This window comes from Schistocerca americana, chromosome 11 (genome assembly GCF_021461395.2).
Source record: "Schistocerca americana isolate TAMUIC-IGC-003095 chromosome 11, iqSchAmer2.1, whole genome shotgun sequence".
Classification (NCBI taxonomy): Eukaryota; Metazoa; Arthropoda; class Insecta; order Orthoptera; family Acrididae; genus Schistocerca; species Schistocerca americana.
In genome coordinates this window covers 76,441,535-76,461,459 of record NC_060129.1, presented here as the reverse complement: position 1 = coordinate 76,461,459, position 19,925 = coordinate 76,441,535, and the positions used below count along the sequence as shown (strand labels likewise).

Sequence of the window (19,925 nt, the reverse complement as noted above, 5' to 3'; positions counted from 1 at the left end):
TTGTAAAGGCAAAGAGTTTGGGCAAAGATGTCAGTCGAGGCGGAAGTAGAGGCAAAGATGTTGTTGAAAGACAGGTGAGGTATGAGCAGCGGCAAATTGAAATTAGCGGAGATTCAGGCCTGGCAGATAACGAGAAGAGAGGATATACTGAAGGGCAAGTTCCCATCTCCGTAGTTCTGACAGGTTGGTGTTAGTGGGAAGTATCCAGATAACCCAGGCGGTGTAACACTGTGCCAAGATGTGCTGGCCGTGCACCAAGGCATGTTTAGCCACAGGGTGATCCTCATTACCAACAAACACTGTCTGCCTGTGTCCATTCATGCGAATGGACAGTTTGTTGCTGGTCATTCCCACATAGAATGCATCACAGTGTAGGCAAGTCAGTTGGTAAATCACGTGGGTGCTTTCACACGTGGCTCTGCCTTTGATCGTGTACATCTTCCGGGTTACAGGACTGGAGTAGGTGGTGGTGGGAGGGTGCACGGGACAGGTTTTACACCGGGGGACGGTTACAAGGGTAGGAGCCAGAGGGTAGGGAAGGTGGTTTGGGGATTTCATAGGGATGAACTAACAGGTTACGAAGGTTAGGTGGACGGCGGAAAGACACTCTTGGTGGAGTGGGGAGGATTTCATGAAGGATGGATCTCATTTCAGGACAGGATTTGAGGAAGTCGTATCCCCGCTGGAGAGCCACATTTAGAGTCTGATCCAGTCCCTGAAAGTATCCTGTCACAAGTGGGGCACTTCTGGGGTTCTTCTGTGGGAGGTTCTGGGTTTGAGGAGATGAGGAAGTCGCTCTGGTTATTTGCTTCTGTACCAGGTCGGGAGGGTAGTTGCTTGTTGGTTTGACCTCCACCTGTCCAATCGCCAGCTTCACACATCCGTCCACATCAAACCCACCAACAGCAACAGTACCTCCATCATGACAGCTGCCACCCATTCCACATCAAACGGTCCCTTCCCTACAGCCTAGGTCTTCGTGGCAAACGAATCTGCTCCAGTCCGGAATCCCTGACCCATTACACCAACAACCTGAAAACAGCTTTCGCATCCCGCAACTACCCTCCCGACCTGGTACAGAAGCAAATAACCAGAGCGACTTCCTCATCTCCTCAAACCCAGAACCTCCCACAGAAGAACCCCAAAAGTGCCCCACTTGTGACAGGATACTTTTCGGGACTGGATCACACTCTAAATGTGGCTTTCCAGCAGGGATACGACTTCCTCAAATCCTGTCCTGAAATGAGATCCATCCTTCAGGAAACCCTCCCCAATCCACCAAGAGTGTCTTTCCGCCGTCCACCTAACCTTCGTAACCTCTCTGTTCATCCCTATGAAATCTCCAAACCACCTTCCCTACCCTCTGGCTCCTACCCTTGTAACTGCCCCCGATGTAAAACCTGTCCCGTGCACCCTCCCACCACCACCTACTCCAGTCCTGTAACCCGGAAGATGTGCTCGAATGTATACCCGTCCTTTTTCCCCCCTAAAGTAAGTCTTTCCACTCCCGGGATTGGAAATGACTCCTTACCCTCTCCCTTAAAACCCACATCCTTTCGTCTTTCCCTCTCCTTCCCTCTTTCCTGACGAAGCAACCGTTTGTTGCGAAAGCTTGAATTTCGTGTGTATGTTTGTGTGTCTATCGACCTGCCAGCACTTTCGTTCGGTAAGTCACATCATCTTTGTTTTTAGATATATTATTCACATATTAAATATAAAAATACTGAATGTCTTTGAATTCTACTTTTTAGCTTTTCACTGAAGCATCAATAGCTGGTACCTCTTTCCAAACAGTGTTACTTTGAAGGTAAGCTTTTAAGTTGCAGTCTGTGAGTCAGCCTCTGTGGATAGATTTCTCTCTAGAAAAGAGTTGTCCATACAAGCATGTAGGCCCAAACCCTGATACAGTCATAGCTGCAAACTTGTTAAGTTGCGGAAATTTATGACAAGCAAAAGTTTTATACACGACTACAAGACTCATTTTATTTTGAAATTTATCGCGCAACTGCCTGTCACACTATGCCCTCAAGTTACAATTGTAGCTAGCCTGCATTCACTGCGTCTTGAAAACTGATGCTGCTGTGTCTGACCTTCACTCCAAGGTTGTTTACCAGGCCATAACATTGCTTTTCATCAAGTTATAAAGAGCTACTCTCCACTTTAAACTGAGTGTACAAAAGCTTGCATCTAAGGCTACAGTCAACTTAACACACAGTGACTCCTCTGAAGGCAGGGCACAGTTTGCACATAGTGACATCCGATTACTGCACTTTAGTGCAAGCACGCACTATCCAGGTGGCAAGAAAGCTCGAGCACTCACGCTCGCTTAGCAACCTCCTGAACGGGCCTGCTTAGCCCGTAACCTAATGTTTGTATAAGAAAAATGACGAAGTAGGTAAGTAATGGCTGTGAAAGACTGTGGTATACAAATATTAATCGACGACATTTGTAGCCTATCGAATGTAGCAAGATAGGGTACAGGATCCACAGAAGGTGGTCCTAACGACTTCGCCAACAGTGTACGAGACGTGTAGCAGTTGCGATTCACAAAACTACCGTCCAATATACCTGACAGTGATTTGATGTAGAATCTTACAACATTCTGAGCTCAAATACAGTAAGGTATCTTGAACCAGCATGGATTCCGAAAACACCAATCGTGTGAATCCCAACCCATACTTTCTCACATGACATACTGAAAGTTTTGGATCAAGGCAACTAGATAGAAGTATTATCTCTTGATTTCTGGAAAGCATTTGATTCAGTACCACATCTACACTTATTGTCAAAAGTACGATCGTATGGTGTATCAAGTGAAATTTGTGACTGGATTGAGGACTTTTTGGTAGGTTGGCTGGAGAGTCAACATCAGACATAGAGGTAACTTCCGGTGTGCCTAGGGAAGTATGTTGGTATCCCTGTTGTTCATGTTGTGTATTAATACACAATTTATTAATGACCTTGCAGACAATATTAATAGCAGCCTCAGACATTTTGGAGATGATGTGCTTATCTTTAATGAAGTGCTATCTGAAAGTACACAAATGTTCAGTCAGATCTCGAAAAGATTTCAACATGGTGCAGACATTGGCAGCTTGATTTAAATGTTCACAAGACTATAATATCAACGAGTTACTGTTTGAAGTGGCCAACGCATGCAAATACCTGGGTGCAAGACTTTGTAAGGATACAAAATGGAATCATCATGTAGGATCAGTTGTGGGTAAATCAGGTGGTACATTTCGGTTTACTGGTAGAATACTGGGGAAGCACAATCAATCTTCAAACGAGAATGCTTACAAATGACTTGTGCGAGCAGTTGTAGAATATTGCTCAATGTGTGGGACCCATACCAAATAGAACTAACAGGGGATATTGAACGTACACAGAGAAGGGCAGCACAGATGATCACTGGTTTGTTTGATCCATGGGAGAGCATCGCAGAAATACTGAAGGAACTGCACTAAGACTTTTGGAGATAGACATAGACTATCCCGAGAAGTCTACTAACAAAGTTTCAAGAACTGGCTTTAAATGACAATTCTAGGAATATATCAACCCCGTACATATTGCTCACATCGGGATCGTGAGGATAAGTTTGGAATAATTACTGCACGCACAGAGGCATTCAATCATACTAGCCACACTCCATACGTAAATGGAACAGGAAGAAACCCTAATAACTGGAACCGCCATTATCCACACAATGGTTTGCAGATTATAGATACACACCATGTGATATCCGAACCCTGGCAGAAAACAACTTAAAAGTTTTTGGCACCATCCGTAGGTAATGCTGGAATTCAAAATGGTGTTGGCCCACCCTTAGCCTAGATGAAAGCTTTCACTCTCGCAGGCATACGTTCAAAGAGCCCATTCTTCACGGAGTGCAGCACTGAGGAAAGGTATCGATGTCGGTTGGTGAGGCCTGGCACAAAGTCAGCGTTCCTAAACATCCCAAAGGTGTTCCGTAGGATTCAGGTCAGGACTGTGCAGGCCAGTCCATTATAGGGACCTTACGGTTGTGTAACCACTCCACCACAGGCTGTGCATTACGAATAGATGCTCAATTGTGTGGAAAGAAGCAATCGCCATCCCTGATTTGCCCTTCGACAGTGGGAAGCAGGAAGGTGCTTAAAACATCAGTGTAGGCCTGTGCTGTGATAGTGCCATGCAAAACAACAAGGGGTGCAAGCCCCCTCCATGAAAAACATGGCCACACCATAACAGCACTGCCTCCTAATTTTACTGTTGGCACTACATAAGTCCATAAGTCCAACCCCTCGTCCAAGTCGTGGGAGATGGGCAACGGCACAAAGTAGGGGACTGCCTATAGGGGCGATGTACAGCGGGGACTTCGTGTGCCCCAGGACTGCTACGGTAGCTGGGAAGGCCTGAAACGTGACGGCTAACGGGGCTCTGGTGAAGCTGCGATAGGCCTAGCAAGCCAGTAGTGGATAAATCAACTGCTTTCAAAAAGAGAACATGCCTCGGATCACGGAACGGATTTAAAGGAAACCGACCAAGCAATGGAAAAGGATTACGAGATGGTTTACGACTGGGCACCTTAAACGTAAGGACTCTAACTGGGAAGTTATAAGAAATTGTAGAAATGATGGAAAGGAGGAAATTGGACATCTTGGGACTTGCTGAGACTAGGTGGAGAGGAGTTGGTGAAAAACCACTAAGTAAAGGATGTAAACTGTACTGGATAGGGAATGAGAGGGGAAGAAATGGAGTGGCAATAGTGGTCAGAGAGGGTCTGCAGGAGGAGGTGGAAGGTATCAATGATCGAATGATAAAAGCCAGAGTACGAGTGAAAGGAAAAAGCATTGAAATCATCCAAGCATATGCCCCACAGATGGGGTGTACAAAAAAGGAGAAGGAGGAATTTGAAGATGACATGCAAAAGCAGCTAAATGGAGGTAATCAGATTATGATAGGGGACCTCAATGCACATGTTGGCACAGACAGGAAAGGATTCGAGGAGATAATGGGACCAGAGGGCTGGGAGAACCGAAATAGAGAAGGAAAATTGTTGCTGGAATTCTGCAAGAGGAATGGGCTGGCGATCACAAATTCCTGGTATAAGAAGAGAAGTAGCCACAAAATAACTTGGTACAGTGGAGACTGGTCCCAAACTTCAGTAGTAGACTATGTACTAGTGGATAGGCAGATGATGAGCAGCCTCACAGATGTTAAGGTCATTCCATCTGAGGCCTTAGACAGTGACCATCGGCTGTTGGTAGCCACCCTGAGAGAGAAAAAGATAGGAGGGCAACAGACATACAGGAGAAAAGGTTGAAGACATGGATGCTGAAAGAGGATGAACGGAGGACCCAGTACCAGACACTGATCAGGAAGAAGCTGCCAAAGGAAGATCAGAGAACAGTGGAAGAAGAATGGGGAGATTTTAAGAGGGCTCTAGTTAAGGCAGCTGAGACTGTGTGCGGAAGAACTAGCACAAAGAGGAGAAGTAAGGAAACCCCATGGTGGAACAACATATGTAAAGAGGCAGTACTTCGAAAGAACAAAGCCTTCAGAGAATGGTTCCAGACCCAAACAGAGGAAGCTAGGGTAAAATATAAGGGAAGCAAGAAAGCGGCACAGACCATAGTAAGGGCGGAGAAGAAGAAGTGGATGGAAAAATGGACAAGAATGTTAGAAGAGGACAGTGAAGGGAACAAAAAAGTACTTTACACCATGGTAAGAAATAAGAGGAACGACCGAAGCGAGTGCCTGAGGATCATGGATAATAATGGAAGAGTTGTGGAGGAAATGCATGAGCTCAAAAAGATTTGGAAGGATTACTTTGAAGATCTGTTGAATGCCGTCAAGCGAGTAACTAACAGCGATGGAGAGCCTAAGGCAGCAGACGATTATAATAGTGGGGAAATAGATGATCTAACTTAGAATGAAGTGGAAGAAGCCATAAAGAGGATGAAAGGGGGCAAGGCACCAGGTTGGGACGAAGTAACAGTGGATATGATACAAGCAGCAGGAGTAGGAACTCAGTGGCTATACAGAGTGCTGAGGGTGGTGTGGAAGGAGAACAGAATTCCTAAGGATTGGAAGAAAGGAATTATAGTCCCGATCTTCAAGAAAGGGGATAAAAGGAGATGTGAGAACTACAGAGGAATCACCCTGCTATGCCACTGTGGAAAAATCTATGAAAAGATCCTGGAGAAGAGAATAAGAAGCAGTATTGAAAGTAGACTGCAAGAGGAGCAGTATGGTTTCAGACCGGGAAGATCAACAACGGACCTCATATTTGCGGTAAGGCAACTGCAGGAAAGGCACTATGAGTACGGGAAGGACTTAATCATGGCCTTTTTAGATATTGAGAAGGCGTATGACAGTATCTGTAGGGACAAGCTCTGGGATGTGCTGAACGCAAAAGGGATAGATGAAGAGATAACACGAAAAGTCAGAAAAATGTATGAGGGAAGTGAGAGTTGTGTAAAAGTGGGGAGGGAACGTACTGCATGGTTCAAGCTGGAAAATGGGCTGTGACAGGGAAGTGCACTTTCGCCTTTATTGTTTATTATTGTTATGGATGAAATCCTACAGCAAGTATCAGATGCAATTGGAGATCATAAAATGAAAGCAGTGCTTTTTGCCGATGACCTGATGTTATGGGGAAATTGCGAGAAGGAGGTGCAAGAGCAGTTAGATGTATGGGAGGCAACGGCAGCACAATATGGAATGCACTTCTCTGCAAAGAAAAGTGAAATAATTGTCACAACAAGGAAGAAGAATAGGCCAAATGTGGATATAACTTGTGGAGGGGAAAAACTACAAGTGGTAGAGAACTTCAAGTACCTGGGAAGCATGATTGAAAGTAAGGGGGGAAACGCAATGGAAATAAATGAAAGGTGCAGAAAAGCAGGGCAGTTCTACAAATGCATTAGGGGGCTTATTTGGAGCAAGGAGGTGCCACAGAAATCCAAGGGAATTATATACCGAACCTACTTTGTCCCCATATTGGCATACGGAAGTGAGACATGGGTAATGCACAAAAGCGACAAAAGTAGAATACAGGCTAGTGAAATGAAGTTCCCGAGGAGCAGGTTGAGTGTAACAAGATGAGACAAAGACTAAAGGAGGAACCAGTACAGGACAGGATAAAAAAATCAAGACTGCAGTGGTATGGTCACATGAAGAGAATGGATGAGGGAAGAATTCCAAAGAGGATGTTTGATCTGCAACTGGAGGGGAGGAGGCCCAGGGGAAGACCAAGAGATAGATGGGTGAAGGGAGTGAAGGAATGTGTGACGAGAAGAGGAGAGAACTGGACGAAGGTGGAAGAGGGGGAATGGTGGAAAGACAGAACACGATGGAGAGGCTTGTGTTCCTGACAGACCCAGCCAGGGGCTGGAAACTGTCCAAGATGATGATGATGATGATGATGATGATGATGACTACATACGCCGACAGATAATGTTCACGGGGCATTCGCCATACCCACACTCTGCCATCGGATCGCCATATTGTGTACTGTGATTCGTCACTCGACACAATGTTTCTCCACTGAAGTCCGTGAGTTCCACGGAGCATCCCATTTTGCTCTCTCACGATGTCTAACGACCACTGAGGTCGCTGATACGGAGTACCTGGCAATAGGTGGCAGCACAATGCACCTCTTATGAAAAATGTACGTTTTTGGAGGTATCCGGATACTTTTGATCACACAGTGTAGCTGTAGATGCAGACGAGGAAGCGATTTGCTCAGTGGTGAGCGCAGGCTCGCCGCACTCACCCGACAATGAAGACGGCGAGGCAGACGGCGAGTGTGGCGCACCACCAGACGCCGAACGTCGTCAGGCACAGCGCCAGCACCAGCCCGCCCCAACCCAGGACCGCTGCTGAAACCTGCGACACAAAAATGGACTGGTAACGGGCGACACGCCGTCGTGACAGACGCCACTGCTGCACATTTCACAAAATGTTTGTGTGTCCAATCTCACTTCCATATATACACTGACCAACCAAAACATGATGGCCACCTGCTTAATAACTAGTCTGTCTGTCTTTGGAACTAAATACGTTACTAAGCCTACTTATCAGGGATCCAACAGTTTTTCGGTAGGTTTGTAGCGGTATGTCTACGTACAGGTCACGTAGTTCAAGTAAATAACGGGCTGTCTATTTGCGTATGCAGTGATGGAGCCTAATAGTGACGCAGGTGGGTTCCACAGGATTTATATGAGGTGAATTTGGCCACTGAGACACGAATTTGTGTTCCTCCTCAAACCACTGTAGTACAATTCTGGCTCCGAGACATGCACAATTATACTGAAAGGTGACACTGCCGTTCGGGAAGACACCGAGCGTGAAGGGATGCAGGTCATTCGGAGCTATCAGCGTTCCTTTGATTGCTACCACAGGTCCTATACGAGAGCAGGAGAATGTCTCCCATAGCATAGTACTCCTCCAACCAGCTTGTGTCTGGTGTGCTGCAAGTTTTGAGCCCCCGCTATCTCGATGACAGCATCTTTGGAGACAGTCGTCGACTTAAGAGTAGTAAAAATGTGATTCACGTGACAAGCCGACACATTTCCTTTGGTCGACGGTCGAACTCCGACACTCCCGTGACGACTCCGACCTTAACTGACGGTGTCTTTGGGTCAACGTGTGAACACATATGGTCGGTCTGCTGTGGAGCTCTGTGTTCAACAATGTATGACGAACAGTGTGCTCCAAAACACTTGGGCATGCACCAAGATTTGGCTCTTTTGGCAGAGCAGACAAGCATCTGGACCCCATATTCTCTGAAGAGTTGAGGACGTCCAGCCATTTAGTGCCTAATGGTAGTTTCATTGCTCTTCTACCTCTTTCCATGGATGCTCACGACAGTAGCATGTGAATATTCCATCAGCTTTACCATTTTTGAGATACTTGTTCACAAACTCTGCATAATAATGATAATAATAATAATAATAATAACAACAACAACAACAACAACAACAACAACCTGCCCTTTGTGTCCAAGCCACTTATCTCAACGGATTCCCCCATTTGCAGCCCATGATTTAACTAGGTTGATCCCCCTTCCGTGTCTGCTCCACTTACACGGTTTTGTTACCATGTCACGTGCCCAAAATGCCACCAGCCGGCATCCAATGCCACGGTGGACAGTGGTCAAAATGTTTTGGCTGACCAGTGTACACATTTTGAGCAAGCAAAACTGATCAATCAGACCCACAGGTACACACTGATGGTCACACATTAAATGAAACACTGCTGGTAAAATTCCTTAGGGTCCAAATGGATAATAAGTTACAATGGAGTCAATACATGAATACACCAGTCCAGAATCTTTAGAACTGCCGTTATGTAACACCATAAGCTGCTGTTTATTTTATTTTTTAATGTATGACCAGTTTTAGTTGAAGACCAGTATCTGGCGCAGGTTTAGTTACCAGAAATAGTTAGTTACACATGCATTACTTTCTTGTAATATAGGACCACACCTGCTATACATTTTTTAATATTATCATCTAACTTTCAATTGCTAGAATTTAATTTTTACAACTGTAATTTCAGCATAATGGCATCTTCGAGTGTAAGGTTTTGACATATAGGCTTATGTTACGCACAGATAACAACGTAATACAAGGTGAGCCAAAAAGGACTTTCCAACTTTAGAATTGTGTAGAAATGTATTGAGGCAATGTACACAATCGGTAGATGTGTCATTCTGTTGCAAACAATTTCAAGTTTCACATAAAAGTGTCAAGCTTCATTTTGGTTTGAAGTGACTACTATTTGCGATGTGGCAAACATCCCACTGATGATCCGTTTCTTCACAAACTCGTTGCAGCAAATCACTAGTAGCTTGTGCAATGGCAGCATAGATTCAAATTTTCAGGCTGGCTAAATTTTTTGGTAATGGAGGAACATGCATACCATCTTACGAAAACCCTGACAAAGAAGTCCAGTGGTGTCAAGTTTGGGGAGCAATGCAACTGGCCCTTCATGGCCAATTTACTGAATGGAAAGTAATTATCTAGGAAACCATGAACGTCTGTGGAATTATAAACTTTTCAAGCGTATATGGATATACAACACCAGTGACAGTTTTCCCCATGAAGAACAAAGGTCCGCACACTTTCAATTTGCTAAGGGCACAAAACACTTTAACTTTGGGGCTGTCACAAACTTTTTCCAGGGTTGCATATCGATTTTCACTGCCCCATATTCTGCAATTCTGGGTGTTCACCGCGTCACTGATATGAAATGTCGACTCATCAACATGTATGTGCAGAATTCCCCATGAGCAACCTTAAGCTGCATCACTAATATGCTGTGCCATTGTGAATTTGTATGGTTCACAAGTGAAAACGTCTTCACAGTACTCACCATACAGTCTCTTGTGGCATGCCAGTCTCACCAGACACATGCCACATTGACTTTTGTCATCAACATGCAGGTGATCTGCTGATTTATCATGTCACAGTGAACAACCTGTCTCAATGAAGTTCTTGGGCCGAGAGTAAATTTTAGGCTCGGTCAGAGGTTCTTTAGCATATTCGGTAAGAAATTCACAGCAAACACTTGTTGCAGAGTTCGTTTCATGAAACCAAAACACACAGCAAGCATGTTCCTCACCAATGAAAGCAGCCCTCTTAACTGGGCTCTATGCTGGCGCTCCTGGTGGTAGAATGGGGTACTGATCCACTGTGAGAGTCGTACTTGACGTTGCATGCTACGAAATGACACATGTACTGATCCTGTAAGTTATCTCCACAAATTTCTGTATCATTCCAAAGTTGCAAAGTCCTTTCTGACTCAGCCTGTATAATTAATAGATAATAATAAAATTACACTGTTATGTCTCCATAACCTATATGACACAATCTTATCCTTGAAACTTGCTTAATGCCAAAACTGCAATCATAGAAATACAGTTTCATATACAACAGTGTGCTGAGAAATAATGCCTTCAAATATTTGTGTTTTTTTCTCATTATCAGTTGATGTATTACATGTAATTGTTATTACTGGGTCAACTTTCCCAGTTGTTACCTTCCGCCACTACAGTGCTCAGAATCGTAGCGTGTATTATAACTGTGTTAGTGCACGAGGAGTTTGAAGTAAACGGTGGTCCTCACCTCAATGTGTGTGACAACTCAGAGTGGGCAACTGCGTACAACAACCAACGAGACTCGTCACAATCACGCTGATGAACTCAGAGAAAATCATCTCATAGCACAGACACCGTTCTCAGGCAAATGTAGCATATCACGAGAGTGTGCACGGGCTATCACTGCAGAACTGCATTACAGAAATCTGTGTACACAGTGGGTGCCCTGAATCCTCACACTTGATATGAAACAGGATACTGGACATCAGTCAACAATTTTTTGTGTTTAGAGGGTGAGGTTGATGGATCCTTTAACAACATTGTGACAAATGATGAATGCTGGGTTCGCCATTTTGACCCGAAAACCAAGAGAGCATCAGTGGCCATAAAAGATCGCTGGTGCCAAATAAGTTTATGACTGCGGAATCAGCAGACAAAGTCACACTCGCCACATTCTAGGATGTTCAAGTTGTGGTGCATTTGGAACTCGTAAACTCTCCGAGATACTGCGAGGCTCCCAGGAAAGCACAAATTTGACGAGTTTGCCCACACACGGAGCACCCTCTCCTTCACCAGAACAATGTCATACCACATGCAAGAGCAGCGGCATCAGCAAAAATCTGACGCCTCGAGTTCACTGTCGTCGACTGTCATTCGTATAGTCCGACTTGGCCCCATCCAGTTTTCATTTGCTTCCAATATTGAGAAATGTGTCCATTGCCATGGTGACTGTTGAGAAATAAATACGTAGGTATGAGGAATAAAAATGTGAAATGTTAACAGTGTGTTTTGTTTAAAAACACTTACGAGTTTCGCGTAAAAAATGTGGAGGCATTACTTTTCAGCACGCCTTTGTATATGTCCAAAAAGAATTCAACGACAAAAATATAGTATTTATTAATCATGTTTAAGTCATGCAGAGAGAGGTCAGTCGATTGGTTGGTTTGGGGAAAGGGACCAAACAGCTACATAGAAATCAATGGAGGAACAATACAAACAGCACAGTCCAGTCCAGTCCAGTCCAGTCCAGTCCAGTCAAGGAGAAAGGGTAATGTGCAAACAAAGAGGGAAAAGGGACGTCAGGGCAGCAGGAAGAGGAAGCAACAGGAAGTGGCTGGGTGGAAACAAAGAGAGCAGCAGTGCCCCAGAAACCCTGCACATGGTGGGGCACTATCACAGTTACCAAAATGTTCCGACACCCACACCGTACCGTTATCACGGTACAATGGCGACAACACCAGATAAGAAGATACAAGAAACTAGGAAACAAAACAGCATAACAGACCTGACAAAATGTAGGGAGAACCTCACGTAAAGGTAACTGGCACTGCACGCATGTACCTCTGCACGATAATCATGGTAAACATAGGAAGTCGGCAAAATGCTGGCTGATTATAGAGTCACTTTCAGCTGCTTGAATAAACCTTTCCACGTAATGATAAGAAATAGGGAGAGTGGAAGAAAGGTAACAATACAATTCCGATGACAGTCTCGTATACTGGTGGATCAAAAATAGACGACGTGTTGGCGTCCCGGGGTATACGGCACAAAGCACGATCTCTGTAGGGAAGCTGCCTATGGTATTCCAGGCAGAGCTATCTTCTATTAGGATGTCTGCAGAGGACAATATATGTACACGTTACACCGATCGTAGCATTTACATTTATTCAAACAACCAAGCAGTTCTGAAATCTCTCATCAGGCTCTGCAACAAGATTCAGAATCACTGCAGAGTACCATGAAAGCTTTGTGAGGCTAAGTAAAAGCAGCAGGGTAAACCTGCTGTGGGTCGCTGGTCACTCAGGAATTGGTGGTCAAGATTGAGCTGATAGACTCACCAGGACAGAGCCAATATCAGACCGGAACCTGCATTAACAATCGGTAAAGTGAAGGCAAAATCAAAACTATGTAGCTGGATCGAGAAGTGACGCGTAGAATATCAGACAAACCCAAAATCAAAAATGGCACGCTAGTCGGGTGAAAATCGTGTTTTAAGAGAAGGTGTGTAATCCTGGGTTCTAACAGTGGCAGATTAAACTCGTGATAGTTCTAATGAGTGGTCACTGGAACTTCAGGAAATACGTGCGGATAATGGATACAGAGAAAGAAGCTTCCAAGTGCAGACTACGTGGTACGGAGGATCAGACCCCGTCACATTTAATCTTCCAATGATAAGTACTGGAAGCCTAAAGACACAAAATGTTTGGGGTCATTAATTCCTGAAGAAATTTTGGCTAACAGAACTAGTAAAGAGACTCCTATCACATCGTAAGGGCACTAGTTGGCTTTTCTAGGATGAAAGGGAGAAATGCCACATAATCAGCTCAGTTTCAGTGCTGGCAACAGGAGTTTAGGCCCACTGTTGATTGCCTTCTTGCTTAAATCAAATCAGCCCAATTTATGCTGGATAAGTCTTTGGCACTACTGGCATTTTCTGTGACCTATTAAAAGCCTTTGACTGTGTGAACCACAGCATTCTCTTAAGTAAATTAGAATATTATAGTGTCACCGGCAATGCTGTGAAATGGTTTGAGTCTTATCTATCTAACAGGGAATGAAGGGTGTCGTTGCTAAATACCTGTGCAGTAAACAGTCAGTCTTCATCTGACTGAGAATTAATAACATGTGTTGTTCCTCAAGGTTCCATCTTGGGTCCACTGCTTTTTCTTGCGTACATTAATGACCTGTCACCTGTTACATTGCCAGATGCTAAGTTTGTTTTGTTTGCAGATGATACAAACATTTCAATAAGTATCAAGTCAAGTACAGATTTATCTAAAAAGAAAGATGATGAAACTTACCAAACAAAAGCGCTGGCAGGTCGATAGACAAACAAACAAACACAAACATACACACAAAATTCTAGCTTTCGCAACCAATGGTTGCCTCGTCAGGAAAGAGGGAAGGAGACGGAAAGACAAAAGGATATGGGTTTTAAGGGAGAGGGTAAGGAGTCATTCCAATCCCGGGAGCGGAAAGACTTACCTTAGGGGGAAAAAAGGACAGGTATACACTCGCACACACACACATATCCATCCACACATACACAGACACAAGCAGACATTTGTAAAGGCAAAGAGTTTGGGCAGAGATGTCAGTCGGGGCAGATGTACAGAGGCAAAGATGAAGTTGAAAGACAGGTGAGGTATGAGCGGCGGCAGATTGAAATTAGAAATTAGCGGAGATTGAGGCCTGGCGGATAGCGAGAAGAAAGGATATGCTGAAGGGCAAGTTCCCATCTCCGGAGTTCTGACAGGTTGGTGTTAGTGGGAAGTATCCAGATAACCCGGACGGTGTAACACTGTGCCAAGATGTGCTGGCCGTGCACCAAGGCATGTTTAGCCACAGGGTGATCCTCATTACCAACAAACACTGTCTGCCTGTGTCCATTCATGCGAATGGACAGTTTGTTGCTGGTCATTCCCACATAGAACGCTTCACAGTGTAGGCAGGTCAGTTGGTAAATCACGTGGGTGCTTTCACACGTGGCTCTGCCTTTGATCGTGTACACCTTCCGGGTTACAGGACTGGAATAGGTGGTGGTGGGAGGGTGCATGGGACAGGTTTTACACCGGGGGCGGTTACAGGGGTAGGAGCCAGAGGGTTGGGAAGGTGGTTTGGGGATTTCATAGGGATGAACTAAGAGGTTACGAAGGTTAGGTGGACGGCGGAAAGACACTCTTGGTGGAGTACCCTCTGGCTCCTACCCCTGTAACCGCCCCCGGTGTAAAACCTGTCCCATGCACCCTCCCACCACCACCTATTCCAGTCCTGTAACCCGGAAGGTGTACACGATCAAAGGCAGAGCCACGTGTGAAAGCACCCACGTGATTTACCAACTGACCTGCCTACACTGTGAAGCGTTCTATGTGGGAATGACCAGCAACAAACTGTCCATTCGCATGAATGGACACAGGCAGACAGTGTTTGTTGGTAATGAGGATCACCCTGTGGCTAAACATGCCTTGGTGCACGGCCAGCACATCTTGGCACAGTGTTACACCGTCCGGGTTATCTGGATACTTCCCACTAACACCAACCTGTCAGAACTCCGGAGATGGGAACTTGCCCTTCAGCATATCCTTTCTTCTCGCTATCCGCCAGGCCTCAATCTCCGCTAATTTCTAATTTCAATCTGCCGCCGCTCATACCTCACCTGTCTTTCAACTTCATCTTTGCCTCTGTACATCTGCCCCGACTGACATCTCTGCCCAAACTCTTTGCCTTTACAAATGTCTGCTTGTGTCTGTGTATGTGTGGATGGATATGTGTGTGTGTGCGAGTGTATACCTGTCCTTTTTTCCCCCTAAGGTAAGTCTTTCCGCTCCCGGGATTGGAATGACTCCTTACCCTCTCCCTTAAAACCCATATCCTTTTGTCTTTCCGTCTCCTTCCCTCTTTCCTGACGAGGCAACCATTGGTTGCGAAAGCTAGAATTTTGTGTGTATGTTTGTGTTTGTTTGTTTGTCTATCGACCTGCCAGCGCTTTTGTTTGGTAAGTTTCATCATCTTTCTTTTTAGATATATTTTTCCCACGTGGAATGTTTCCCTCTATTATATTCAAGTACAGATTTATAAATAGTTGCTAATCAAATTTTCACTGACATTAATAAATGGTTTAAAGCTAATTGTTTAAAGCTAATTCACTGTCACTAAATTTTGAGAAGGCCCACTATAGGCAGTCCAGAGCCTGTAAGAGATTTCCTTCCAGCATGTGTATAACATATAAAGACATGCAGATAGCAGAGGTTGACTATTAAATTTCTGGGATTACAACTCGATAACAAATTCCATTGGGAATGGCATACCACAGAATTGCTTAAGTGCCTAAACAAGTCTGTATTTGCAGTGAGAATGTTGTCAGATGCAGGGAAAAAAAAACCACCAACAACAACTTGCATACTTTCATTCTATTATATCATACGGAATCATATTAGGGGGTAACTCATCCAACCAAACAAAGATTTTAGGGTGCAAAAGCGTGTGATAAGAATCATTTGTGGTGTAAATTCAAGATCATCGTGTAGAAAACTGTTCAAGGAACTTTGTATTCTAACCTCTGCTTCTCAGTATATTTATCCTTAATGAAATTTGTTGTAAGTAATACATCTCTCTTTCCAACCAATAGCTCAATACATAATATCAATACTATGAATAAGAACAATTTACATAAAGACCTAAAATCACTTACCTTGGTCCAAAATGGGGTCCAATATTCAGGAACACACATTTTTAATAATTTACCAGCAACCATTAAAAACTTGGTTTCAGATAAAGCACGGGTTTTGATAGCCAACTCCTTCTACTCTCTAGATGAATATCTTAACAGCGACAGTTAAGCCAGCTTAAGTAAAAATGACTGTCAGATTTTAGTTCTCACCGCACTTGGTCACAACAGTCAAGATTAGGTATTTTTTGTATGATACATTTATTAACAGTGCATAACAACTTTTCATTCTGACAGCGTGTTAATTCTGTAAATTTTAGATGTCACAGTTTACCGCATTGTATTCATCTATTTTAACAATCTCCTGAAAAATGATCAGGGTAGTAAGAATTATATTAAAATGTTCTATGTTTTTATGTTATCCTTTCTGAGATGTTTCTCACCCACGAAAATCATCTCATTTTTTGGGTCTATGGAACGAAAACTTAATCTAATCTAATATATTTTGTATATGATTATAGTTCTTTTACAAAACTTTTTGACTTCACAATTCCTGGATAATCAGGCAAAATTTTACGAATTTTAAGCTTTAATATATATATAATTTTTTTTTTTTTTTTTTTTTTTCCGAAAACCAGTGCCGCATTGCCCAGGACTAGTAGGGAACCAGACAGAGTATTCTACATTGCGTGGAATTGAGGTGAAAAGGTAGGATCCTTACTGCGACTCCTGGTGACTGGTAAGTACCCCCGGCTCAAATGGCAAAAACTGATTAAAAATGATTTTAAAGTACGGGAGATGAGTGTGTTCTACTGCATATCAGTGTCATTTATCTGTGAAATTCATTTGTGTACACACTGCGTTTGAAAAGGCACTTGATAATATGAACATGAGAACACTATGGAAACATAGTAGCTGAACAAGTACATCCATCTCAACTCAGGCGCTTTAAAGTCTACATGCAAACACCAAAATTGTTATAGCTGTGGAAAACTTAACTACAAAGCCAGTGAACACAAACAAAGGAGCACGAAAAGGATCCTGTGTTTCCCTGACATTCTACAATATATACATAGCTCGAGGGAATGGTAAATGGAAAATGGTGAATAAGAAAGGAGTACTTTTAGATCGCTATGCTAGACTTAATGCAAGACCCGTGTCCAGATGAATTAATACCAACTGCGAAGAATGAAGATGACAGTCATTTGAGAGACTAAGTTGCAGCAGACAGCCTCGAGAAAGCAGTCTAAAATTGTCCGAAGGTAAAATGAAAGTGATAGCATTTCCGGGTATAAGACCGTAAGAGCAAAAATAGTCTTGAACAATAAAATTTAGAACAAATGAAATATTTTAAGTATTTAAGATGCAACACCACATATTAACACAACCACAATGTGGACTAAAAATTAAATAAACTTACTTCCATATGTTGAATGTTTGTTAAAAAGAAAAATGTGGAATAACGCCAGTTAAGAAACCAAGCTGAAGTTTTACGAGATCATATCAGCACCAAATTTTACTTGCGGAACCGTCGGAGATGACAAGACACCGAGTAAGTATTATGCGGGCTCAAGAAATGAGGTTTCAAATGAGAGTGGAAGGGCGTACCGCAGAAGACTGCAAAATAAATGAGAGTGTAAGGAAATATCTACGAATTTGTAAGCTAAACAAAAAAATAAAGACAATACGAGAAAATGGGAGGAATATGTAGACTGCATCGGAGTAGAAAGACTGAAGGCCCCAATTATAAACACCCTGGAAAAAGGAATGTAGGAAGACCATACACGAGATGGAGTACAGTAACATCAACACCTATATGTACATGGCTACTCTGCAAATCATATTTAAGTGCCCAGCAGAGGGTTCATCAAACCACCGTAACAATAATTCTCTACTGTTACACTCTCGAATAGTGCATGGAAAAAATAAACACACATTTCTTTCTGTGCGAGCTCTGATTTCCCTCATTTTATTACAGTGAGTATTTCGCACTACGTAGGACGGCGTCAGTAAAATATTTTCGCATTTGGAGGAGAAAGTTGGTGATTGAAATTTTGTGAGAAGATCCTGCGACAAGAAACACTTTCTTTTAATGATGTAAACCCCAAATCCTGTATCACGTCTGACACACTCCGCCCTAATTACTTGATAATACAAAACGTGCTGCCCTTCTCTCTCAATGAACTCCCTTAACCCTAAGGATCCCAGACTGCACAGCACTACTCCAAAAAAAAAAAAGAGGACAGACAAGCATAGTGTAGGGCAGTCTCTTTAGTAGATCTATTACACTTTCCAAGTGTTTCTAAGTGTTACCTTCCACATTTTCTGTGGATTCTTTCCAATTTAAGTTGTTCGTAATTGTAATTCCTAGGTATTTAGTTGGATTTATGGCCTTTAGATTTGATTGATTTATACACTTTTCATTCATCATTTTGGGTCAATTGCCAATTTTTGCACCATACATACATCTTTTCTCAATCGCTTTGCAATTTGTTTTGATTTTCTGAAGACTTTACTAGACAATAAATGACAGCACTGTCTGCATAACAACCTAAGACAGCTGCTCTGATTGTCTCCTAAACTGACACATATAGATAAGGAACAGCAGAGAACCCATAACAATGCCTTGGAGAACACTGGAAATAAAGTCTGTTTTAATTGACAACTTTCCGTCAGTTACTATGTACTGTTACCTCGCAGACACGAAATCACGAATCCAGTCGCATAACAGGCGACATTCCATAAGCACGCAACTTGACTTCAAGACGCTTGTGACGTACAGTGTTAAAAGCCTTCTGGAAATCTACAAACACGGAATCAATTTCAAATCCATTGTTGACAGCACTCACCATTTTGTGTGAGTAAAGAGCTGTGTGTGTTTCACAAGAATGATGTTTTCTAAACCTGTGTAGACAATGTGTCAATAGACCATTCTCTTCAAGGTATTCCCAATGTTCAGATACAATATATGTTAAAAAAATCCTGCTGAATGTCAACATCAATGCTAAAGGCATTTACCTATGAAATGAAGTTCAAAAGAAGAAGTAGTAGTAGTGTAGGTTGAATAAGAAACAATACCATGACAAAGATATGGACAATGAGATCATGTTTTTGATATTCGACTAATATTGAGTGGCTGCAGTGAAAATGGTGCAGTCAGTTCAGAAGTGGGTCTTCTCTAGTATGCATATTGTTCCATTTCTTTGTAGTTCTATTACTACATTGAAATTCCTCATTCGTGAAACGACAAATATGAGATGAATGTAGGACAACACAGCAACTTCTGTTTTGGGACCCGCACAGGTAGGCACACGTTAATGTGGCCACTTCCAGAATGGGGATGCACGCCGGCCCCGAATCAAATCCGTATGGCGGATTAAAGACAAAGGGCCAGTGTCTGTGTCAGCCCGGATGTGGCTTTGAGGCGGGTTCCCACATCCCACTATGTGAATACCTGGTTGGTTCCCACATTCAGCCTCATATTCAAGCTATGAGAGCATTTTGTACACTCTCTCACATCAGCACACAGAATTTTCTCTATATGCGAACAGATTGTGTACACTGCTTCTGTGCTGAGGGGGTGGGGAGGGGACTGATGACCTTAGCTGTTTGGTTTCCTTAAACACTCACTCAGCATCAGCTCTCTATTTCAAGAAATACTACTGCTGCATG

General features: G+C 43.3%; 1 protein-coding gene across 3 annotated transcripts in view; it reads right to left on the bottom strand.

The window, feature by feature from the left end:
* The window catches only part of LOC124553802 (sorting nexin-13-like), a 419,627-nt gene that overhangs the window by 377,778 nt on the left and 21,924 nt on the right, over nt 1–19,925 (bottom strand). For all 3 annotated transcript variants that reach the window (XM_047127777.1, XM_047127778.1, XM_047127779.1), the window contains exon 2: nt 7,760–7,872. In XM_047127777.1, the coding sequence (XP_046983733.1) occupies nt 7,760–7,872 (113 nt within the window). The remainder of the gene's footprint in view (nt 1–7,759; nt 7,873–19,925) is intronic.